This window comes from Petromyzon marinus, chromosome 62 (assembly GCF_048934315.1).
Source record: "Petromyzon marinus isolate PM22_M1 ecotype Great Lakes invasive population chromosome 62, UKy_Petmar_22M1.pri1.0, whole genome shotgun sequence".
Lineage (NCBI taxonomy): Eukaryota > Metazoa > Chordata > Hyperoartia > Petromyzontiformes > Petromyzontidae > Petromyzon > Petromyzon marinus.
The window spans coordinates 4,001,141-4,027,790 of record NC_133728.1 but is presented as its reverse complement, the minus strand read 5'-3'; the positions used below and the strand labels follow the sequence as shown (position 1 = coordinate 4,027,790).

Genomic DNA, 26,650 nt, shown 5'->3' with positions numbered 1-26,650 from the left:
AGTGGGGGTCTCCGTCTGTTTCCAGTGCGAGCACGTGGCTCCTTAATAAAAGAAGCCATCTCAAGGCAAGTGCTTCCAAGTCGCCATCACACTAGCACAGCACTAACCGGGCTGTGTGTTTTAGATGTCGTGGATTCACTCTCCAACACACAACCGGTTAGTGTGCTGAACCAGTAACTGATTGGCCACGTTTTGTTCACGTGACAAAACCCTCATTGATTGGCTGTGTCGGGTGATGGCGGGGTTGACGACACATTCATATTGGCACGATCTAACCCAACAAAAACTCTGCCATGAATAATGTTGCTCGTGAAAGCCTCGCACGCATCAAAAATTTTGCACAACAACGTCACGACCACAACATTACGCAACACAAAGCAACATTAACGCAACATCACGACATGACACAGCACACAGCAACATCACGCACCGACATTGCACAATAACGCCGCAAAACCATCACACATTACACAACACCACACCACTTACACAACACCGCGACAACATTACACAACACGGCATTCCGTAACACCGCAGTATCTGAACTGATCCGTATGCATCAATAGGTGTCGGTACGTGTCGGCACGTATCCGTATCCACCCGTACGCATCTCCACGTGCCCGTACGTACGCGTAGGTTTGTGTTTGTATTACCGTGAGCGAGTGCCCCCTTGGTGGGGCTGTGCGGGTTCGTCTCCGACTCGTAGTCTCCGCACACGCAGTAGTCGCGCAGCGCCCGCGTGTGGCTCAAGCACTGCACGATGGAGTTCACAAAACACTGCACGCGCACGCACGCACACACACACACCCCAAACAAAGACAAAGGTCGCCTGCAAATAGCCTGTAACAAACTGTTGGGGCAAGCGCTGCAAGCGAGTAGCACCTATGAAGGCACGGCACGGGCGCACGAGGGGGGTGGGTGGCCAGCACCACGCCCGGCCGCTTTTCTCTCAGACACACACACACACACGAAAGACAAAGATCCCCCGCATATCCTGTAAGAGACTGTTGGGGCATGCGCTGTTAGCGAGTAGCAGCACCTATGAAGGCACGGCACGGGCGCACGAGGGGGGTGGGTGGCCAGCGCCACGTCCGGCCACCTTTGTCTCCCCAGTGGCGATGTTTACTACGCACTTCACCAGGTACTCAAATTGAGGCCGAGTCGACTTAGGAGGCGGCCCAGGAATGGGTCAGATAATCGTCAGTGGTGTTGGTGGCCGAGAGTGGGAATCGAACTCGGGTTGCCGCCGAGTTCGTCACACACTGCACGCACCACACACAGAAGCAACACACGGACAAATGGTCACCGTGTAGCCTCAACACACGGTCGGGGCAAGTTCCGTTAGCGAGCAGCAGCGCCTGTGAAGGCCGGAAAGCACGGGCACACGAGGCCATGTGTTGGCCAGGACCATGCCTAGCCCACCCGCCCGCCTTTGTCTCCCCCATTGGCGGTGTTCGCACACCGTACCGGGTACGCTCATGTGAGGCCGAGTCGACCTAGGGGAGGCCCAGGACCAGTTCAGATAATCGTCACCGGTGTTGGCCGTGAGCGGGAGTCGAACCCGGGTCTCTTCCGGGTTCGTAGCGTGGCACGATAACCGCCACCACTAACATACGTCAACATACACTAACATACGTCAACATACACTAACATACGTCAACATACACTAACATACGTCAACATACACTAACATACAGCAACATACACTAACATACATCAACATACACTAACATACGTCAACATACACTAACATACAGCAACATACACTAACATACATCAACATACACTAACATACATCAACATACACTAACATACAGCAACATACACTAACATACATCAACATACACTAACATACAGCAACATACACTAACATACATCAACATACACTAACATACGTCAACATACACTAACATACGTCAACATACACTAACATACGTCAACATACACTAACATACATCAACATACACTAACATACAGCAACATACACTAACATACATCAACATACACTAACATACGTCAACATACACTAACATACGTCAACATACACTAACATACATCAACATACACTAACATACAGCAACATACACTAACATACATCAACATACACTAACATACGTCAACATACACTAACATACGTCAACATACACTAACATACAGCAACATACACTAACATACATCAACATACACTAACATACATCAACATACACTAACATACATCAACATACACTAACATACGTCAACATACACTAACATACATCAACATACACTAACATACGTCAACATACACTAACATACAGCAACATACACTAACATACGTCAACATACACTAACATACATCAACATACACTAACATACATCAACATACACTAACATACGTCAACATACACTAACATACGTCAACATACACTAACATACGTCAACATACACTAACATACAGCAACATACACTAACATACGTCAACATACACTAACATACATCAACATACACTAACATACGTCAACATACACTAACATACAGCAACATACACTAACATACAACAACATACACTAACATACATCAACATACACTAACATACATCAACATACACTAACATACATCAACATACACTAACATACAGCAACATACACTAACATACAGCAACATACACTAACATACATCAACATACACTAACATACATCAACATACACTAACATACATCAACATACACTAACATATGTCAACATACACTAACATACAGCAACATACACTAACATACAGCAACATACACTAACATACAGCAACATACACTAACATACATCAACATACACTAACATACAGCAACATACACTAACATACAGCAACATACACTAACATACAGCAACATACACTAACATACATCAACATACACTAACATACACAGGCATGTCCCCAGTATACTCACACGCAAAGATAAAGATCCACCCTATGCTATTGACAGACTTGTTGGGGCAAGTGTTGTGATGACTTTATTGATGTTGATGACAGTTGTGATGATGATGATGATATTGTTGATGTTGACGATTATGATGGCGATGTTAATGATGCTAATGATGATGGTGATGTGGATGTAGGCGACGACGATGATGATGTCGGTGAAGATTATTACATTGACGACGACGATGATGCCGATTCATAATAAAGGTTTTTGGGTTAGATCGCGTTATTTATAATTGTGTCGTAACCCTCCACCACCCGGCACGGCCAAACAGTAAAAAAAGTGTCACGTTTACAAAGGACAAAAAGTTCACTGCTTTAGCCCACCGGTGTGTTGAAGAGTGAATCCACAACATTTACAGTTTGAGTAGCACGACGTTTCGCTGGTAATTACATCCAGCATCATCGGGCAATTTGCCAGAATGGTAAAGCCCTCTCCACTTGCTCCCGGTCTTAAATAGAGCAGCAGGGTGACGTCATCATTTAACTCATTCAGGTGCAGTGATTTGAGGCGGAGGTTGGGGGGGTATTGTAATTATATAATCGATTGGTAATCAGTCAATGTTTTCGATTTAAAGCTTTCGTGACTGCAATGATTCATCTTCTTTGGTTCTTTCGGTAAAGTCACGTAGAATGAGAATAAAATAATAAATTTATAAAATAAAATAACACAATAATATTCTCACGACGTTTCGGCCACAACACAAGCGGCCTTCATCACTCCAGCGCTGTCCTACCAGACAGTCTCGTCCCTTCACCTGATGAAGGCCGCTTGTGTTGTGGCCGAAACGTCGTGAGAATATTATTGTGTTATTTTATTTTATCAATTTATTATTTTATTCTCATTCTACGTGACTTTACCGAAAGAACCAAAGAAGATGAATCAGTCAATGGTTATGATTAGTAATGAGTTGTAGATTAGTAATTAGTTGCAATGTGTGTTATTGTGATTATATGCTACGTTAGTAATCTGTTAATTAGTATGTGTTTCCCTGATAAGGTATTGTAATATGTATTATCTAATAATACACTTCCAAGCCGCACTAAGCCTGTAGCTGTCAGAGCGATTAAAGTTATTTTCTATTTCTCTAAGACCGGCAGCAAGTGGAGAGGGCTTTACCATTCTGGCAAATTGCCCGATGATGCTGGATGTAATTACCAGCGAAACGTCATAGTACTCAAATTTTAAATGATGTTGATTCACTCTTCAACACACCGGTGGGCTAATGTAGTGAACTATTTGTCTTTTGTAAACGCGACACTTTTTTTTACTGTTTGGCCATGTCGGGTGGTGGAGGGTTAGGACACATTTATAAATAACGCGATCTAACCCAAAAACCTTCATTATGAATAATATTGGTCGCGAAAGCCTACGTGTTAAACTGATGATGCTGATTTTAATTTTTGATTTAAAGCTTTCGTGACTGCAGTAATTCATATTCTTAGTTTTTTCGGTAAAGTCACGTTGAAGAGAAACAACAGAATAACAAAATATATATAAAACAATAAAAAATTCTCACGACGTTTCGACCATAACTCAAACGGTCATCATGGTCGAAACGTCGTGAGAATTTTTTATTGTTTTATATATATTTTGTTATTCTGTTGTTTCTCTTCAACGTGACTTTACCGAAAAAACTAAAAATATGATGATGCTGATGTTAATCGAAACGTCGTGAGAATTTAATTGTGTTATTTTATTATTTTATTCTCATTCTCCGTGACTTTACCGAAAGAACCAAAGAAGATGTTAATCATGTTAATGGTGGTGTTGGTGATTATGTTGATGATGATGATGTCGATAATGATGATGTCTCACCGTATTCCCCAGATTCTCCAGGCCCGTGAGTCCAGATTTGGCTGAGAACTGCACCTACGTGGGAAACATCGAGACGTCATTCCACAAACGGCTTCACTCCGTCTCCCCTCCGCGTCTCCCTCTGTCCGTCTCCCTGTCTATCGATGCGTCTCTCCTTGTCCCTGTCCTGTCTGTGCGCGTCTCCCTGTCCATCCACGTGGATGAGTGGGTGAGTAAATTCGTTGGTGAGCGTATTAGAGGATGAGTGAGTGGGTGGGTGGATGAATGGGTGGGTGGATGAATGAGTTTTTTTAGTGGGTGGTGAGCGAGTGGGTGGTTGGGTGGGTGAGTAAGTAGTGGATGAGTGAGTGGGTGGATGAATGAGTATATTCGAGGGTGAGTGAGTGGGTGGATGGGTGAGTATATTAGTGGATCAATAAGTATATTAGTGGGTGGCTGGGTGAGTATATTCGTGGGTGAGTGAGTGGGTGGATGGGTGAGTATATTAATGGATCAATAAGTATATTAGTGTGTGGTTGGGTGAGTATATTCGTGGGTGAGTGAGTGGGTGGATGGGTGAGTATATTAGTGGATCAATAAGTATATTAGTGTGTGGTTGGGTGAGTATATTCGTGGGTGAGTGAGTGGGTGGATGGGTGAGCATATTAGTGGGTGAGTGGGTGGGTGGATGGGTGAGTATATTAGTGGGTGAGCAAGTGGGTGGATTGGTGAGTATATTAGCGGGTGAGCGAGTGGGTGGGTGGATGAGTGGGTGGGTGGATGAGTGGGTGGGTGGATGAGTGGGTGGGTGGATGAGTGGATGGGTGGATGAGTGGGTGGATGAGTGGGTGGATGAGTGGGTGGATGGGTGGGTGGGCGAGCGAATAAGTGATCGGGTGGGCGAGCGATCGCGCGATTGAGCGATTGAGCGACACCACCAGGATCCCACCACGCCCCCCCCACCGCACCCTCTCCCCCCCCCCACCCTCTCCCGCCCCCCCCCACCGCACCCTCTCCCGCGTCTTCCTCCCCTGCGCGGGCGCCACCGTCATGCCCACGAGCGCCGAGCACAGCACCGACTGGGCCACCTTGGCGTGCCCCGCCGTCACGCGCGCCAACCACGGCGCCCACATTCCCTCCCCGCCGCCGTGGCCGCCGTGGCCCACGTGACCCACGTGACCCACGTGGCCCACGTGACCCACGTGACCCACGTGGCCCACGTGACCCACGTGGCCCACGTGACCCACGTGACCCACGTGACCCACGTGACCGCCGCCAGCCAACAGCCGCCGGGGGGACAGCACCGCCACCACGGCGCCCCGGCCGCAGCAGCAACCGCTCGCCGCGTCAAACACAACTCGCATCCTCCTCCTGCCGTCTCCCGTGGTCAAAATCCGGTGTTCAGATCTCGTGCTAAAATCACGTGGTCCAGAGCCGGCGGCGTCCAGATCCCGCGGTACAGATCCGGTGTCCAGTTCCCGTGGTCCAAATCCCGTCTTCAAATCCCGCGGGTCCAGATCCCGCGGTCCAGATGCCGTGTTCAAATCTCGTTCAAATCACGTGGTCCAGATTCCGTGTCCAGATCCCGAGTTCAATTCCCGTCTTCAAATCCCGTCTTCAAATCTCGTGCTCCAGATCCCACGGTCCAGATCCCGCAGTCCAGATCCCGTAGTCCAGATCCCGTGTTCAAATCTCGGTCAAATCCCGTGGTCCAGATTCCGTGTCCAGATCCCGAGTTCAAATCCCGTCTTCAAATCTCGTGCTCCAGATCCCACGGTCCAGATCCCGCAGTCCAGATCCCGCAGTCCAGATCCCGTGTTCAAATCTCGGTCAAATCCCGTGGTCCAGATTCCGTGTCCAGATCCCGAGTTCAAATCCCGTCTTCAAATCCCGTCTTCAAATCTCGTGCTCCAGATCCCACGGTCCAGATCCCCCAGTCCAGATCTCGCAGTCCAGATCTCGTGTTCAAATCTCGGTCAAATCCCGTGGTCCAGATTCCCGCGGGGTCCAAATCCCGCAAGGGGTCCGGATCCCGTGTCCCGACAGAGTCACTGTACACCAACGCGCCGGTAATGATCCAACGGTGCTTTTTGGCGGTCGGTAAGTCCGGAACAAATCTAAAAAGAACGTGTCAATGCGTGTGTGTGTGTGTGTATATATATACACACACACTAACACGCACACGCACCGAGCGAGCAGCTCCACCACCGGCTGTGGAACGGACGCAAGGGCCCTGCATTGGCCCAGCGAGGATCGTAAGGCGGTCCGGACCACTACTGCCGTCGGGGGGGGGGGGGTGGTGGTGGTGGTGAAGATTATCCAACGGAGCAGGGCGCAGGGGCGGTCCGCCAAGTCAACGTCGTCCCCCTCCTTGTGGTGGTGGTGGTGGTGGTGGCTGCAGGTGGACTCGTCCCGACGGGTCACCGCCAGACGGCTCGCTCGCTCTGCCGCGCCAACGGGGCGATGTCGCCTCGACTCGAGCCGCGCTTTTCCCGCGTTGGGTTCACGAAAATGTTAAACACGTAGTAAAGCGGGCTCTCGCGGCCAGTGTCATTCGTGAACACGAGAGAAATTATTTTGTTTTGGGGGTTAGATCGATGGCGGGGGTTTTTTTTTTTAGCAGCGTCGAATCAAAATGTTACGAAAAAAAGTTTCTCGTCCGTAGAACGTCGCTCTCTCTGTCTCTGTGTCTCTCTGTGTGTCTCTCTGTGTCTCTCTCTCCGTCTCTCTCTCTGTCTCTCTCTCTGTCTCTCTCTCTGTCTCTCTCTGTCTGGCTCTCTGTCTGTCTGGCTCTCTGTCTGTCTGTCTTTCCGTGTCTCGCGATCGCTCTAACAATCGTCCCTCTGAAGTATCTCTCCGTCTCGCTCAGTCTTAACTGTGGGTGTCTCTCTGTGTCAAGTACTTACGCGGTCTAACCCAAAAACCTTGCTTATGGAAAAAAAAGAAGCTTCACAGCTCATCGGATTTCCCCTCCGGTATAAACAAATATTCTGATTTTATATTTTAAATTCAAGCGGGCAGCTCCGACATCCGACGCGCCGACGGGCACGCATTAAAAGCAAATGAAACGCGAGAAAAAATTTCCGCTAAACTTTGAAACGCCACGGCTTAATCCTGTCGGGCGTGGGCGCGAAGGCTACGCCCGATGTATTTCGGCCGCACCATCACCACCGGGAGGAATTAAGCAAAGCTTAGGGGGAATTAAAGACACTGTACTCGGGACGCAAGATCGCGATATAAAATTTCGAATTGTCGGAAACGCCGGTGGGCAGGTTTTTCTTTTTTAGCGTCGAATAAAAATGTTTAAAAAGAAAAAGTTATCTCGTGCGTAGAACGTCGCTCGGTCCATCTGTCTCTCTCTCTCTCTGTCTCTCTCTCTCTCTCTGTGTCTCTCTCTCTATCTCTCTCTCTCTGTCTCTCTCTCTCTGTCTCTCTCTCTCTCTGTCTCTCTCTCTGTCTCTCTCTCTGTGTCTCTCTCTCTATCTCTCTCTCTCTGTCTCTCTCTCTCTATCTCTCTCTCTCTGTCTCTCTCTATCTGTCTCTGTCTCGCTCTCTGTCTCTCTCTCTGTCTCTCTCTTTGTCACTCTCTGTCTCTCTCTCTCTCCGTCTCGCTCTCTCTGTCTCTCTCTCTGTCTCTCTTTTTCTCTCTCTCTCTCTCTCTGTCTCTCTCTCTCTGTCACTCTCTCTCTGTCGCTCTCTCTCTCTCTGTCTCTCTCTCGCTCTCTCTGTCTCTCTCCGTCTCGCTCTCTGTCTCTCTCTCTCTGTCTCACTCTCTCTGTCTCTCTCTCCGTCTCGCTCTCTGTCTCACTCTCTCTCTTTGTTTTACCATCAGAGGAAACAAGAAGATGCTCGGTGTAGTCGGCACTTTGCTCCGTTCATCATGTCGTTTTTTGTTTTTTATGCTTTGCTTTATGTAAACCCCCCCCCCCACCTTTAAATGAAAGACCCAACAAAATATTTGTTTTCCGCTCTCCTTTCTCTCTCTGTCGCTCTCTCTCTGCTCTCTCTCTGTTGCTCTCTGTCTCTCTCTCTATCTCTGTCCGTCTGTGTCTCGCGATCGCTCTTAGAACCGTCTCTCCGTCTCGCTCAGTCTTGACTGTGCCGATCTCTCCGTCTCAATTCTGTCCGTCTCTCTCTCTCTTTCGCTCTCCGTGTCCCGGTCTTCCGCTGTGTCTGTCTCCTTTACCGTCCTCTCTGTCTCTCTCGGTCTTAACCTGCGCGTGTCTCTCCGTCTCTCTCGGTCTTAACGTTTGTGTGTGCGTGCGTGCGTGTCTCACTCCCTCCGTCTCACTCCCTCCGTCCCACTCCCTCCGTCTCTCTCCCTCCGTCTCACTCCCTCCGTCCCACTCCCTCCGTCTCACTCCCTCCGTCTCACTCCCTCCGTCTCTCTCCCTCCGTCTCTCTCCCTCCGTCTCTCTCCGTCTCAATCCCTCCGTCTCTCTCCCTCCGTCTCTCTCCGTCTCTCTCCCTCCGTCTCTCTCCCTCCGTCTCTCTCCCTCCGTATCTCTCCGTCTCAATCCCTCCGTCTCTCTCCCTCCGTCTCTCTCCCTCCGTCACACGGACGCACACACACGGACGCACACGCACGCACAAGCGCGCGCACGCAAGCGCGCGCACGAGACTCCAAAGGAACTCCACAGATTTACGCCCGTCAATCCACAAACAGACAACAACAACAACAAGCGGAACAAGCCACGCTAAAAACAACAGCGACAACAACCGCTGCCCTACACCTCAACTCGAAATATAAATTCACGTTTGCCATAAAACCGCAGCGGTGACGGTGGCGGTGACGGCGCCGTTGGGTTCTTAGCCGCGATAATTGCTCCTAAAACGAGGACGATGATGATGATGGTGGTGGTGGTTACGATGATGACGGTGGTGGTGGTGGTTATGATGACGGCGTCGGCGATGACGAAGCGAGCGTTGTTTTCGAAATCCGGGGGCTGGTGTTGCCCGACAAACAACAACAGCAGCGAGGTGCGTGACTGAGTGTGTGTGACGGTGTGTGTGATGGTGTGTGTGATGGTGTGTGTGTGATGGTGTGTGTGTGATGGTGTGTGTGTCATGGTGTGTGTGTGACTGTGTGTGTGTCATGGTGTGTGTGTGACTGTGTGTGTTATGGTGTGTGTGTGTGTGTGTGACTGAGTGTGTGTGTGTGACTGAGTGTGTGTTATGGTGTGTGTGTGACTGAGTGTGTGTTATGGTGTGTGTGTGATGGTGTGTGTGTGACTGTGTGCGTGACTGTGATGGTGTGTGTGATGGTGTGTGTGATGGTGTGTGTGTGATGGTGTGTGTGTGACTGTGTGTGTTATGGTGTGTGTGTGACTGAGTTTGTGTGATGGTGTGTGTGTGATGGTGTGTATGTGACTGTGTGCGTGACTGTGATGGTGTGTTTGATGGTGTGTGTGATGGTGTGTGTGATGGTGTGTGTGTGATGGTGTGTGTGTGATGGTGTGCGTGACTGTGTGACCGGATGTGTGACTGTGTGTGTGACTGTGTGTGTTATGGTGTGTGTGTGACTGAGTTTGAGTGATGGTGTGTGTGTGATGGTGTGTGTGTGACTGTGTGCATGACTGTGATGGTGTGTGTGATGGTGTGTGTGTGTGATGGTGTGTGTGTGATGGTGTGTGTGTGTGTGATGGTGTGTATGACTGTGTGCGTGACTGTGTGCGTGACTGTGATGGTGTGTGTGATGGTGTGTGTGATGGTGTGTGTGTGACTGTGTGTGTGACTGTGTGCGTGACTGTGTGACCGGATGTGTGACTGTGCGCGTGATGGTGTGTGTGACTGTGTGTGTGATGGTGTGTGTGTGATGGTGTGTGTGACTGTGTGCGTGACTGTGTTTGTGTGATGGTGTGTGTGTGACTGTGTGTGTGATGGTGTGTGTGTGATGGTGTGTGTGACTGTGCACGCGATGGTGTGTGTGTGACTGTGTGCGTGACTGTGTGCGTGACAGTGTGTGTGAGTGTGACTGTGTGTGTGACTGTGTGCGTGACAGTGTAACCGTGTGTGTGACTGTGTGCGTGACTGTGCGCGTGATGGTGTGTGTGTGACTGTGTGCGTGATGGTGTGTGTGATGGTGTGTGTGACTGTGTGTGATGGTGTGTGTGTGACTGTGTGTGTGATGGTGTGTGTGTGATGGTGTGTGTGTGTGATGGTGTGTGTGTGACTGTGCGTGTGATGGTGTGTGTGTGACTGTGCATGTGATGGTGTGTGTGTGACTGTGTGTGTGTGACTGTGTGTGTCATGGTGTATGTGTGACTGTGTGTGTGTGACTGTGTGTGTGATGATGTGTGTGTGATGGTGTGTGCGTGATGGTGTGTGCGTGATGGTGTGTGCGTGATGGTGTGTGCGTGATGGTGTGTGCGTGATGGTGTGTGCGTGATGGTGTGTGCGTGACTGTGTAACCGGGTGTGTGGCTCCTGCTATCCCGGTGCTCACCTGCCGACCGCCACCACCGCCACCGCCACCACCACCGTCTTCACTCTTGTCATCGTCAACCTCCTCCTCCTCGTCAATTTCCTCGCCACAGAAACCGTTCGGGCTCAGTCTGTGCTGCTTCTGCTGCTGCTTCTGCTGCTTCAACTGCTTCTGCTGCCGCTTCTCAAGCTGCTGCTTCTGCTGGATCAACTCCTGCTTTTTCTCCTCCATCTGCTGCCTTTTCTTCCTCTGCTGCCTCTCCTGCTGCTCCTGTTTCTCCTGCTGCTGCCGCTCCTCCTCCTCCTCCTGCTGCTTCTTACGCTGCTGCTGCTGCTGCAGCAGAGAGAGCGACAGCCTCCCCACGCCCTTGCCCACCTCGTCAGATTCCGCGCACTCCCCTCGTCTCCTCCTCCTCCTCCTCCTGGCCCTCGCTCCGCCGTGACCCGCGACGCCGCCGCTGTTGGTGCCGCTGGGCCGGGTCGGTGAATCGTCGGAGGAGATGGACCACGACGAGGAGGAGGAGGAGGAGGAGTCACCGTCCGTCTCCGGGGAGGCGAGGGAAGCGCCAGCGATGATCACCACCGGACCAGCCGGCGTGACGCCTACCGGGGACACAAGCGGTGCGGCGGGGAGATGTTAACTACCTCGCCTGGTACGCAGGAGGTCGTGGGGTTCGATCCCGACCCTGACGCCGCCTGCTGCTGTATATTTGGAGTTTGCGTGTCTCTCTCTCATCATCATCACGGTGGCTATGAGATGTTAACTACCTCGCCTGGTACGCAGGAGGTCGTGGGTTCGATCCCGACCCTGACGCCGCCTGCTGCTGTATATTTGGAGTTTGCGTGTCTCTCTCTCATCATCATCACGGTGGCTAGGAGATGTTGACTATCTCGCCTGGTGTACAGGAGGTCGTGGGGTTCGATCCCGACCTTGCCGCCTGCTGCTGCTGCTGCACATTCGGAGTTTGCGTGTCTCTCTCATCATCATCATCATCACGGTGTCTAGGAGATGTTAACTCCCTCGCCTGGTCTACAGGAGGTCGTGGGGTTCGATCCCGACCTTGCCGCCTGCTGCTGCTGCTGCACATTCGGAGTTTGCGTGTCTCTCTCTCTCATCATCATCATGGTGGCTAGGAGATGTTAACTACCTCGCCTGGTACGCAGGAGGTCTTGGGTTCGATCCCAACCTTGCCGCCTGCTGCTGCTGCTGCACATTCGGAGTTTGCGTGTCTCTCTCTGTCTCTCTGTCTCTCTGTCTCTCTCTCTCCCCGTGGTCGCGCGTGGATTTTTCTCCGGCTCCTCCGGTTTCCCCCCCGCCCCCCCCCCCCCCCCCCGCATTTAGAATCAACGCCATCAGGCGTTCAGAGCATTTGCTGCCACACATTGCCACGTGACGATGATGATGATGATGATGATAATCCCACTCGGTGAGGAGCTGTCATTTGTGACGGCCAGGGAGCTACGTTTCAGCACAGTGGGGTCTCGCCCGCCGGTAAAATAACAAAAACTAAGTTCAGTTCGTAGTTTTAAGCGGGTGCCGAAAGAAGATGGATTTTTTTTTTTTTCCCCCGACGGACGCATCGTCCCACGGGCAGAGGTGGTCGAGACATCGGCGCGGTTGCGCTCCCGACAAAGCGGTACCTATTTTATCCACCCCTCCAGAGGTGGGTGTGGAGGGGGGGGGGGGAGAGCGGGGGTGATTGGCAAGCTGATGAACGCGAGGTTGGTTAATAGGCCGCGATGATTGCCGGGCTAGGTGCACGAGGTCACGGGACAGACCCAGCCGGTGCCATGGGTTGACTGCTGTGCCGGGCTAGGTGCACGAGGTCACGGGACAGACCCAGCAGGTGCCATGGGTTGACTGCTGTGCCGGGCTAGGTGCACGAGGTCACGGGACAGACCCAGCCGGTGCCATGGGTTGACTGCTGTGCCGGGCTAGGTGCACGAGGTCACGGGACAGACCCAGCAGGTGCCATGGGTTGACTGCTGTGCCAGGCTAGGTGCAGGAGATCATGGGACAGACCCAGGTGTGGGTTAGACGTTAATCACCACCATCACTACCATGAACTCTACTTGACCACAACCACCACCCCGACCAGCAACTCCACCGCCATCATTACCAAAACTACTACCACCACCACAAGCATCAACACCACTACCTCCACCACCATCATTACCTAAACCACCACCACCACTACAATCATCAGCAACACCAACGCCACTACCTCCACCACCAACACCATCACCACGTTGATTAACCACCACTACCACATTCATCACCACCGTAACTCCCAACATTACCTGCACCACCATCACCACCACCAAAGACAACACCACTTCCACCACAAACAACAACCACACCTCCACCACCACCACAATCTTCAACACCACCATCACTAAATATAGCAGCTCCACCACCACTACCATCACCACCGCAACTTTCACCCAAAACAACAACACCACCTCCACTACTACCTTCAACATCACCACCACCACAATCTTCACCACCACCACCACCAATACCATCACTACCTCCACCACCTCCACCACTACCTTCAACATCACCACCACCACCACAATCTTCACCACCACCAATACCATCACTACCTCCACCACCTCCACCACTACCTTCAACATCACCACCACCACCACAATCTTCACCACCACCAATACCATCACTACCTCCACCACCTCCACCACTACCTTCAACATCACCACCACCTTCACCACCACCACCTACAACCTTCACCCCAAACAACACCACCACCTCCATCACCTCCGAGTGCCGTGATGAGCGTCACCGTCGTTGCTGCCGCAGCCGCCGCCAGCCGCTCGTGTCCACGCGGCACAGACGCAGTCCCAGAGGTCCTGGCGCCGCCGACGGCGCCGCCGCTGCCGACGGCGCAACCGAAACCGCCGCCGACACCGCCGCCGCGCCGTTTCTCATCTCCCGTCGACGCCCTCAACTTTCCTCTCCTCTCTCCCCTTCCCTCCTCCTCCTCTTCCTCACCGGCCACGGGCATCGCCGCCGCCGCCGCCGCCGCCGCCGGCCCCCCGTACGGTTTCACCGCCTTCACCGGGCCGCCCGACGCCACAGCAACCGCCCCCTCCCCCACGCCGGCCGTGCGTCGCCGGACGAGGGGGCGGCCCCTCGCGTCCAGCGGCCCCGGGCCCGGCGGCAAGAGGCGGCGGTGGCGGTGGCCGCCGGCGTCGGCGTCGCCGGGTGTCGCGGCGGCGGCGACGGGGGCGCGGTAGATCCGGCCCAGTGACACGGACCTGTGGGGGGGGGGGGGGGTAGCCACGTGAACAAAGACGGCGGTCAGCACGCCGTGCTGCTTTTCCGCGGCCGTCTGGAACGCTCTGCCTGCCGATGTTAGGAAGCCGCTGAGGGCCGTGCGCTTTAAATCGCCTCCGCTGACAAAATCGCTTCCCGAAGACTGCTTTTTGTTGCAGTGTTCAGCAGACCCACGTACGCAGACTGAGGCTGTCTGTTTGCCTGTCCGTCCGTCCAGCTGCCTGTGTCTGCCTGCCTGTCTGTGCCCGAGTCTGTCCGCCCGCCTGTGCACCTGCCTGTCTGTCCGTCCGTCCATCCGTCTGCAAGCGAGCGAGCGAGCGAGAGAGTTAGCGAGCGAGTTGGCGAGCGAGAGAGCGAGCGAGAAAATCGGCGAGCGAGCGAGCGAGAGAGTTAGCGAGCGAGTTGGCGAGCGAGCGAGAGAGCGAGCGAGAAAATCGGCGAGCGAGCGACGGAGCGAGCGAGCGAGAGAGCTAGGGAGCGACGGAGCGAGCGAGTGAGCGAGCGAGAGAGCTAGCGAACGAGTTAGCGAGCGAGAAAATCAGCGAGCGAGCGAGAGAGTTGGCGAGCGACGGAGCGAGCGAGAAAATCAGCGAGCGGGCGAGAGCTGACGAGCGACGGAGCGAGCGAGAAAATCAGCGAGCGGGCAAGAGAGCTAGCGAGCGACGGAGCGAGCGACCGAGAGAGCGACCGAGAGAGCTAGCGAACGAGTTAGCGAGCGAGAAAATCAGCGAGCGAGCGAGAGAGTTGGCGAGCGACGGAGCGAGCGAGAAAATCAGCGAGCGGGCGAGAGCTGGCGAGCGACGGAGCGAGCGAGCGACTCACCTGTGCTCGGGGCGATACTCGGCCGCTGGCACCGCGAGCTTGGACTTCCCCAGGCGATGGTGCGATGACTTCCCTCCTCCCGCCGCCGCCGCCCCTGCGGCCGCCCTCGCCGCCGCCCCCGGCGCCGCTGCTGCATTGGAGGTGGAGGGCGTGGGCTCCGAGGCCGTCTTCTGGGACGAGGATGACGACGAGGAGGTGGAGGACGGAGAGCGCTTCATGGCGCGGTCGCTCACGGCCATCGACTGCTCGGGCGCAGAGAGAGGGGGAATGTGGAGAGAGGGAGGGAGAGGGGCAGAGAGAGAGAGAGAGACAACGAGAGAGAGGGAGAGTGACGCAGACAGACAGATAGACAGAGAGAAAGGGGCAGAGAGAGACACACAGAGAGAGGGAGAGTGACGGAGAGAGACAGAGAGAGACGGAGAGAGATGGAGAGTGACGCAGACAGACAGACAGATAGAGAGACAGATAGACAGAGAGAAAGGGGCAGAGAGAGAAACACAGAGAGAGAGAGGGCGAGAGATGGAGAGTGACGGAGAGAGACAGAGAGACAGAGAGACAGATAGACAGAGAGAAAGGGGCAGAGAGAGACACACAGAGAGGGAGAGTGACGGAGAGAGACAGAGAGAGAGAGAGAGGGAGAGAGATGGAGAGTGACGCAGACAGACAGAGAGACAGATAGACAGAGAGAAAGGGGCAGAGAGACTCTCTACGTGAGTCTATGGGACTAAACACGAGTCTACGGGTCTCTATGGGAGTCTCTGGGTCTCTACGTGAGTCTATGGGACTAAACACGAGTCTATAGGTCTCTATGGGAGTCCCTGGGTCTCTACGTGAGTCTATGGAACTAAACACGAGTCTACGGGTCTCTATGGGAGTCCCTGGGTCTCTACGTGAGTCTATGGGACTAAACACGAGTCTACAGGTCTCTATGGGAGTCCCTGGGTCTCTACGTGAGTCTATGGGACTAAACACGAGTCTATGGGTCTCTATGGGAGTCCCTGGGTCTCTACGTGAGTCTATAGAACTAAACACGAGTCTACAGGTCTCTGTGGGAGTCCCTGGGTCTCTACGCGAGTCTATGGGACTAAACACGAGTCTATGGGTCTCTATGGGAGTCCCTGGGTCTCTACGTGAGTCTATAGAACTAAACACGAGTCTTCGGGTCTCTATGGGAGTCCCTCGGTCTCTACGCGAGTCTATGGGACTAAACACGAGTCTACGGGTCTCTATGGGAGTCTCTGGGTCTCTACGTGAGTCTATGGGACTAAACACGAGTCTACGTGTCTCTATGGGAGTTTCTGGGTCTCTATGTGAGTCTATAGGACTAAACACGAGTCTACGTGTCTCTATGGGAGTCTCTGGGTCTCTACGTGAGTCTATGGGACTAAACACGAGTCTACGGGTCTCTATGGGAGTTTCTGGGTCTCTATGTGAGTCTATGGGACTAAACACGAGTCTACGGGTCTCTGTGGGAGTCCCTGGGTTGTACGTGAGTCTATGGGACTAAACACGAGTCTACGGGTCTCTATGGGAGTCTCTGGGTCTCTACGTGAGTCTATGGAACTAAACACGAGTCTACGGGTCTCTATGGGAGTCTCTGGGTCTCTACGTGAGTCTATAGGACTAAACACGAGTATACGGGTCTCTATGGGAGTCTCTGGGTCTCTATGTGAGTCTATGGGTCTCTATGTGAGTCTATGGGTCTCTATGTGAGTCTATGGGTCTCTACGCGAGTCTATGGAACTAAACACGAGTCTATGGGTCTCTATGGGAGTCTCTGGGTCTCTACGTGAGTCTATGGGACTCTATGGGAGTCTCTGGGTCTCTATGGGAGTCTCTGGGTCTCTACGTGAGTCTATGGGACTAAACACGAGTCCACGGGTCTCTATGGGAGTCCCTGGGTCTCTACGTGAGTCTATGGGACTATATACGAGTCTATGGGTGTTGATTTATGACCGTCAACTCACAACACGTGAGAACACCGGTCTAATCACGGGCACCTGAGATTCCAGATTGGAACCTAGAGTGTCAGTGGATACCAGACTCAAGTATCCCTAACCTTTGAGAGAGAGAGAGCCATCGCAAACTCCAAATATAAGGCAGGCATCAGGGTTGAACCTACGACCTCCTGTATACCAGGCGAGGCAGTTAACATCTCACCACTGTGATGATAATGAAAGAGACACGCAAACTCCAAATATACAGGTGTCAGGGTCGGGATCGAACCCACGACCTCCTGCACATCCGGCGAGGGAGTCAAGATCTCCTAGCCACCGTGGTGATAACGATGAGAGAGAGAGAGACGCAAACGCCAAATATACAGCAGCAGACGTCAGGGTCGGGATAGAACCCACGACCTCCTGTAGACCAGGCGAGGTAGTTAACATCTCCTAGCCACCGTGATGATGATGAGAGAGAGATAGAACCCACGACCTCCTGTACACCAGGCGGGGTAGTTAACATCTCCTAGCCACCGTGATGATGATGAGAGAGAGATAGAACCCACGACCTCCTGTAGACCAGGCGAGGGAGTTAACATCTCCTAGCCACCGTGATGATGATGAGAGAGAGAGAGACGCAAACTCCAAATATACAGCAGCAGCAGCAGGCGTCAGGGTCGAGATCGAACCCCACGACCTCCTGCGCACCCGGCGAGGGAGTTAACATCTCATAGCCACCGCTGCGCCCCTGTGAATCGGCAGGTCGCGTGCGGTGGGGCTAAGGCGTCGGTACACCCCAACCGCTTGTGAGGAGGTACGAGATGGAGACCTCTTTCCACCAACAGTGGCGTTGGCGGGGGGGGTGGAGACAAAGTTGCAGGGGTCTGAGCCACCGTGACTGCTGGGCAGGCAACGCGAATCGATTAAAATAATCAGCGAAAGGAGAGTTTGTTTAACGTTACGTAACGACCGTTTGCTTTTAACTTAAAGTTCAACACGTCGCAATAGTGGTGGCAGGCTTTCACACGATCCAATCACATAATGGGCTTTTTTTCGGGGTCAGATCACGTCAAATAAAAATGTTGTTGTTGCGTTGTTAAATCCGCCACCACCCGATGTGGCCAATCGGTAAGGGTTTCCACAAGAGAGTCGTCCTTCTTTGGGTTTCATCGCGTAAGTAAATGTGTCGTGAAACCCGCCACCATCCGACACAGCCAATTAGTGAGGTTTCACATAATAGGGGGTTTTTCCCGCCTTTTTCCGCCGACAAAACTGAATCCTTTTTCGAGGAATCCTGTCCGTAATTAATCACACGGTACTTGTTGTGAACATGCAAACAAAAAAAACATGCTCTGATAATAATTTACTACCCGGCTTCGTCCATGGACTTGGATTCACCACGCCCGGCCGCCTTTGTCTCCCCAGTGGCGATGTTCACACAGCAGAGCAGTTACTCGTTTGAGGCTGAGTCGACCTAGCAGAGGCCCAGGACCGGTTCAAATAATCGTCACCGGTGGTGGCCGTGAGCGGGAATCGAACTCGGGTCGCCGGGTTCGTAGCGCGGCGTAGCGCTAACCACTACACTACCGCTCCCGCCCCCCCACACACACATAGACACACAGACACACAGACATACACACACACAGACACACACACAGACAAACACACAGATAAACACACAGACACACACACACAGATAAACACACAGACACACACACAGACACACACACAGACACACAGACAGCGCGCTAACCACTACACCACAATGCGTTACGCTTCCACATTCGCGGGTCACGTGACAGATGTGACGTCACAGCTCACTTGCCGTGCAAAAAATATCTGCATTATTAAGCTCCCCCCCCCCCCCCAAATATATATTTTTGCATGGTGTACAGTCTGGAAAGTACCCACATGGCAAATTTCAAGTATGTTGCATGTCGGGAAGTACGCTAAACATTTTGAACAGACAACACATAATCACAACTTCGCCTTTAACATATATGTGGAGATTGTCTTTAAGAACCGATTGGTCCACACCAGAGACAGCTTTCTTTAGAGCCAAGTCTCACCAACAGCGCTACACCACGGAATGCCAACAGGCGAACAGCACCAGGACAATGCCACTATCCAGGGGCATGTATAACTCCGGGTGAGCAGCTACAACGTGTGTCAACGCAAACAAAACGTAGCCAATTCGTTACCGATTTCAGTGTTAACCGCTGCGTTACAGATGCGGCGGTGAGTCTTTTAACTCTCCAACACACACACACAGCCGTTGAGCGCTGAACAAGCGACGAATCTGGCCACGTTTTTTTTTGTTTACGCGACACAACACACCTTCACCAATTGGCTGTGCGTCGGGTGGTGGCGGGCTTAACGACACAACGGGCATTTATTTATATTTTTGGCGCGATGTAACCTCCCCCTCCTCCCCCCCCCTATCATCGACAGGACTATGCAAAACTAAAATAGCTGCACCGGCTACTAAAGCGTGACTATATACAAAGACAAAGATCCCCCGTGTAGCCTTAACAGACTGCAGGGGCAAGTGCTGTTAGCGAGTAGCAGCACCACCTATGAAGGCCGGCACGGCTCACGAGGGGGGTGGGTGGCCAGCACCACGCCCGGCCGCCTTTGTCTCCCCTAGTGGCGATGTTTACGACACACCGCTACGCCAGGCTTACTCGTTTGAGGCTGAGTCGACCTAGGGGAGGCCCGGGGACCGGTTCAGATAATCGTCACCGGCGTCGGTGACCTGTGAGCGGGAATCGAACTCGGGGTGGCCGGGGTTCGTAGCGCTAAGCGCTAACACGACCGCTCCCCAACACCCCTTTAACAAAAACGCAATCACACATCAATTAAAACTCGTGGACGCGCCGCTCATTACGATGACAACAGCCCGTTATTGGTGACGCCTGTGGGACTGTATAGCAGCCTGATAGGGTGGGGGGGGAGAGACAAATGTTTTAAATGTAATGGTCAGCGAACGAGTGGAGTGTGGAGCTTTACGCAATTTTGTCATCGCATTTAGAATGCGCACCGTATGGATATTAGCAACATGCGGCGCCCAAACCGACACAGCGATTACGGCACCGCCTGACAAGCAACGCATCAAGTAAATAACAAACTCGTCTAAATTAACTTCATTTACGTGTGGGTTTAAAAAAAAAAACCTAATTCCAAAGCATTAAAAACAAAGATTTTTTTTTGTTTAAATCAGGCACCTCTCGCAGCAACCGACCTTCGCCTGTTCTGCCGCCGCGACGTAGCCCAGTCTCCGGGCGGCGGTTCAGGCTCCACGCCGTACCTAGGCCTCAACCGGCCTCGGGCTTCGCTTGACGAGCAACGGAACTCATTCTCCTCGCCGCGTCTTGGCGAATGTGATTGAAGAGGTGAAAACGCTCCGAACGGCGCGAGAGTGCTAGTTTGCCCTCTGGTTTATTTTAAATTTAATATAAAATCGAATTTCGGCCCCCCTCGATACCCAGCGGTTTTTCTCATTTTCCCCGTTATTTTAACGCGCGGGGGTCACGTGACGTTGTTGCTTAGCGACGCGGGCGTCGCGACCCCACGCTGAATATCGTAGCGCGGATAGGCATAGCGTATTTTAATTCGTCGTGCGGATGAGGATATGCGATTGTAATCCATACCGCGGATGGGAAACAAGCAATTGCAGTTCATAACGCGGATAAATACCATGCATTAAATATAGTAGCGCGCTTAGGTAGAAATTACTTTAATTCGTAGACCGAATAAGTAGGAGCGATTGTAAATCACAGTATAGATAAATACACGAGCTTGTAATTCATTGAACGGATAGAGACGTGGATATCCTAGCACGGTTAAGTATAAGCGATGGAAATTCATAACGTGTTTAGGTATAGTAATTTATCATTCGTAATGCAAATAGGAATACCAGCGTTGTAAGAGTATAGAAAGTGCAATTTGTAATTCGTAGCCGGGGCCGACGAAACGCGTTGAATTTCTTCGCACGGATAAGTATAAAGGATTGAAATTCGTAATGCGCATAGGTATATTCCATTGTTATTGCTAGCGAAGATAAGGATACACTTGTAATTTATAGCTCGGATAAGAGTGTGGGAGCGTGATTATTTTGTAGGAAAGATCAATCGTGGTTTAGATGTGAGGTTTTTGTGGGTGAGATCGCGTAAATATAAATGTTAAACCCGCCACCACCTGACACAGCCAATTAGTAAATCTTGTCACTTAAACAGAACGTGCCAATTCGTTACTATTACAGCACTAGTGTATGGTGTAGTGTATTGTGTATAGTAGTGTATACATTTCGAGTAGTGTATAGTGTAGTGTTGTATCCTTGTACAGCAACACCGGTTGTGTGTTGGGCAGCCAAGCCACAACATTTACAATCAGAGTACGACGTTTCGCCAGTAATTACAACCAGCTTCATCAGATGCCAACCGGTTTGCTGTACTTGTAACGAATTGGCACGTTTTGTTGACGTGACACAAATATCTGTGTTGTTTCTTCCTTGTGACGGGACTTTGTAGGATGGACGTTGAGATTTTTAAGGGGCACAATAAGGTCTGAATTAAGGTAGGGGCACTGATAAGGGGTTGACAGGTACTAGTGTGTGGGTGTGTGTGTGGGTGAGTGGGTGAGTGAGTGTGTGGGTGGGTGAGTGTGTGGGTGGGTGAGTGACTGTGTGGGTGAGTGTGTGGGTGAGTGTGTGTGTGTGGGTGCGTGAGTGTGTGGGTGAGTGAGTGTGCGGGTGAGTGTGTGGGTGGGTGAGTGTGTGGGTGAGTGTGTGGGTGAGTGTGTGGCTGTATGGGTGGTTGAGTGTGTGGGTGCATGGGTGGGTGTGTGGGTGGGTGGGTGAGTGTGTGGGTGGGTGGGTGAGTGTGTGGGTGTATGGGTGGGTGAGTGTGTGGGTGGGTGAGTGTGTGGGTGGGTGAGTGTGTGGGTGTATGGGTGGGTGAGTGTGTAGGTGTATGGGTGGGTGAGTGTGTGTGTGGGTGAGTGTGTGGGTGGGTGAGTGTGTGGGTGGGTGAGTGTGTGGGTGAGTGTGTGTGTGAGTGTGTGTGTGGGTGAGTGTGTGGGTGAGTGTGTGTGAGTGAGTGTGTGTGTGGGTGAGTGTGTGAGTGAGTAATAAGATAGGGCACAAAACTAAAGATTATGATCGCGAAGTGCAGGGAACCCATGACACCGCGTGACGTCACCGTGGAGCACCCCGCCAAGGTCATGCGCGATGACGTCATCGCGTAAGAACGCTCACCGTCAGTGACGTCGCGCGCCGACCGTCAGTCGCCGCGGTGAGCTTCCATTGACGCGAGCGACGTGATGTCGCCGCGCTCCGTTGACGCCCCTTGCTTACCGTGCGCGATGACGTCACCGCGCAAGCTGGCTGTTTTAAATTAGAGGCCGTCCATAAATGACGTCACGCGATTTTGGATGATTTTTGACCCCCCCCCCTTGTCACACGGCGTCACAAAAAGTCAGACCCCCCCTCAAATATGACGTCACCAGGCTCTGCCCCCCCCCCCAAAAAAAAAACATATTTCCATTTTGAAAATCAATGCTAAATTCTATGATAACTCCTTTGTCAAGGGGTGCCTCTGCGGATGTGTATGCTTTAACTGTAACATAGCCATTTCTGTGACCAGTCACAAGCTAATCACTCAGCCATTTCAATGCTAAATTCTATGCTAATTCCTTTGTCAAGGCGCTTTGTTTCTTCTCACACAGCTTAAAGGTCGCGATCTGAGCGTGGCTTTTTCACTCCAGCGCTGTCCTCCAGACAGTCTCGTTCCTTCACCTGATGAAGGCCGCTTGTGTTGTGGCCGAAACGTCGTGAGAATATTATTGTGTTATTTTATTTCATCAATTTATTATTTTATTCTCATTCTACGTGACTTTACCGAAAGAACCAAAGAAGTATATTTAATTAAGTAGAACGTAATGTCTATATTTATTTAAAGTTGCGCATTTTTATGTGACGTCACATTTCTCCCCCCCCCCCCGCCTCGTCACGTATCGTTACAAATGTTTGACCCCCCCCTACCCCCTCTAGGTGCGTGACGTCATTTATGGACGGCCCCTTACTGTGCTCATCTCCGTGACGACATCGCGCGAAGTGGGCGGTGACGTCAGTTTCAGTTTATTTATTGTTGGTATAGCCCTGTGAGCCATTCGGCTCTTGAATCGGGTGCAACCACAACAAACAGAAAACATGAACAAGAAAAACATCTTAAAGTAAAATTTTCATTTAAAGCTTTCGTGACTGCAGGGATTCATATTCTTGTTTTTTTCGGTAAAGTCACCACCACGTAGAAGGGAAACAATAAAATAATAAAGTCCTGGTCACAGAAACAAAGTTTGTGTAACAGTACAGCACTCGTGTATTGTGTAAATATAAAACAATAAAATGTGAGAATTTATTGTTTTATATTTTTATTGTTTTATTGTTTCCCTTCTACGTGGTGACTTTACCGAAAGAACCAAGAATATCTTAAAGTGACTATGTAACTGTGCAAAACAGAAAATCCATGAAAAAAACCAGCAAAATATTCCTGAAAAAAGCACCGTACACCAACGCTGTGTGCAAAAATCCCAGTGGGATGCAAGTCAAACAACAACAACAACAACCACAAGACAACTTTAGATTAAGGCCATCAGTCTAACTCCGTACTACAACAAAACAAACATGTCCAAACCAAAAAAACTTTTCCAAATCACCAAAAATAAAGCCATAATTGCAACGTAACAGTGATCACAAGGACTGTGACCGAATTTTTACAATAAACTACATAAATAACATGTAAGACCAAATCCTAGAGCCATATCTGGCTGCATGAGTTACTCCACAACAACAGAAGCATCAGTCGGAGTATTAAAATTTTTAATGCACTTTTAAGATCAGCACGCTAAATCAAAATACAGATAATACTTTGCAGCGTCATCCGGAGCGAAACATTTTATTTTATTTTACGCCAATGAATAGCAGTGGCAGCTAGGGGTATACAACTCCTCTAGAGCAGTTTTGAGAGAAGATCTCATTTGTAGCGATTTAAGTTGCAGTTTATTGGCAATAGCATTCCAGATCCTGGGGGCATCAATAGCAAAGGCCCTTCCTCCAGTTTTTGTATGGCAATAGGGAATGTGAAGCTGGTAAATGAGCGAAGACCTGAGGTCAAATTTGTTCTTTGAAACAGAGAGGAGATCCAGCAGGTAGTCTGCGGATTTTTTTGTAAGTACATCGTGAATAAATAAGATCTGGTGCACAAGCCGTCGAACATTAAGAGATTTTAAGTTTGACCCAATGTAGAGGTCACAGTGGTGAGTCCTATATGGGCAGTTCAATGCAAATCTTAAGGCCGAGTGATAGATGGAATCAAGCTTCTTCAGTACACTACTTGGGGCTGATTGATACACGATGTCACAGTAGTCAAGTAGAGGCAGTATGGTAGCTTTTATCAATTCCAAACGGAACATTGGGGGGAAGCAGTGCTTGTGTCGATACAGAAAACCAATTTTTATTTTTGTCTTTTTACCAACATAATCAATGTGATCTTCAAAATTAAGTTTTGAATCCAGGATGACCCCAAGATACTTATAGATCTTGACTTGCTCTATTTGATAATTATTTAAGGAATGTAATTGGGGAAAAGTAACTTCCTGCTTTAGTCCTGGTGAGAACAATAGCACCTTGGTTTTGGAGGTATTCAGGACTAGTTTAAGAGCAACTAGCTGATGTTGTAGTTTGTTGAAATCACCCTGTAGCTTAGCAATCACGTCATCCGGAGAGCGGCCAGCAGTAATCAGTATCGTGTCATCTGCAAAAAGATTTACCCTGGAATGATCCAGGTCAGTGCCCAAGTCATTGACAAAAAGAGAGAACAAAAGGGGGCCGAGGATGGAACCCTGTGGAACCCCTTTTGTTATCTTGACACTGTTTGACCTCCAACCATCTGTGAATACAGTTTGGGTGCGAGAAAAGAGGTAATTTTGTAACCATTTTACTGCGTTTTCGGAAAAACAGAGGCAGCTTAGTTTACTAAGCAGGGTGTTGTGGTCTACTGTATCAAAAGCTTTGGACAGGTCTAGAAAAAGACAGGCACAGTACTGCTTATTATCAAGGCTACTGTAAATGTGATTCAGAGATTCTAATGCAGCAGATGTGGTGCTGTATTTTTTTCGGAACCCAGATTGTTTAAGATGTAGTAGATTGTTGGTGGACAGGAAACTGCTAATTTGGTATGTCAATAATTTTTCAAAATTTTTCATCAACGGGGACAAAATTTAGATAGGTCGGTAGTTATTTGGATCATCTTTAGGGCCCCCTTTGTGAAGTGGACGGACATAGGAATGTTTCCATTCTAGAGGAACTGATGCTTCTTTGATGGACAGGTTGAAAATATGGGCTATAGGTTTGTATATTAGGTGACCAACAGTTAGTAGAGCAAAGACGGGAATACTATCTGCTCCGGTAGAGGAGGACCCTTTGATGTAGGACAGCTGTTTCAGAACATTACTTTCATGGATTGGCTGGAAACTAAATTCGTTTAATGTTTGGACAGGGGTGTAGGAATTTGCATGAGCAGGGGTGACTCCCAATACATTATCAAAAAGATTACCAGCTTCAGAAAAATGAAGGTTAAAATTGTCAACTATTTTTTTGGGATCTAAAAAATATCCCCCATTTCGGTTAAGCTCAACGGGCAGCTTGTCTGTTTTGGATGCCTTTTCGATACATTTGATTGTTTTCCAGAAAATCCTTGCATTTCCATGTGATTCCAGGAGAGTGGAGGAAAAGTAGGCATTTTTTGCATGCCGTAATTTTTTTGACGCATCTATTCCTTAAAATCCTGTATTCTAGCCAGTCATTGACCAAATTACTTTTCTGAGCACATGTCCAAACCTTGTCCCTAGTTTTCATGAGCTTTGTAATCAAAGGATCAAACCATGGTGGGTGGTTGCCTTTAGTTTTAAATCTAACCAACGGAGCATGTTTGTTAAGAATTTGGAGAAACGTGTACCTGAAGGTCTCCCAAGCCGTAGTCAAGTTGGGGATATCACAGACCTTGTCAATATCCGAGTGAAGCACATCATTAGTAAATGCCTGAGTGCTGAAGTGTCTCATAGAGTACTTCTCAACCAATTTAGGGGGCCTTTGGGTCTGGCTGATGATCTCACCCCAAAAATAAAGGAGTGATCACTAACGTTATTACCCAGAAACGCCAGTCAGTGTGAAATTGTGAGGGGCATTTGTCAATAGGACGTCAAGCAGAGATGACTGTCCCGGATTTTTTAGGTTGGGTCTTGTGGGGACATTTATTAATTGAAACAGATTAAAATTCATCCGCAAAATTTGTGGCCACGGCCGGCGGATTTATCCAATTCCAATTTAGATCACCCACTAAAACTATTTCACCTTTAGGGAGGC

The 26,650-nt window shown here is 50.5% G+C and overlaps 1 protein-coding gene across 2 annotated transcripts in view; it reads right to left on the bottom strand.

The window, feature by feature from the left end:
• Positions 1-20,947, bottom strand: part of LOC116955847 (uncharacterized) — a 34,560-nt gene extending 13,613 nt beyond the window's left edge. The window contains exons 1-6 of one of the 2 annotated variants that reach the window (XM_032977170.2): positions 20,454-20,947; positions 15,290-15,531; positions 13,949-14,448; positions 11,195-11,775; positions 4,772-4,825; positions 654-777 (exon numbers count right to left, since the gene is read on the bottom strand). In XM_032977170.2, the coding sequence (XP_032833061.2) occupies positions 654-777; positions 4,772-4,825; positions 11,195-11,775; positions 13,949-14,448; positions 15,290-15,528 (1,498 nt within the window). In that variant the 5' untranslated portion in view covers positions 15,529-15,531; positions 20,454-20,947. The remainder of the gene's footprint in view (positions 1-653; positions 778-4,771; positions 4,826-11,194; positions 11,776-13,948; positions 14,449-15,289; positions 15,532-20,453) is intronic. The other variant, XM_076053682.1, reaches the window with a different exon arrangement.
• Between the last annotated feature and the right edge of the window lie 5,703 nt (positions 20,948-26,650).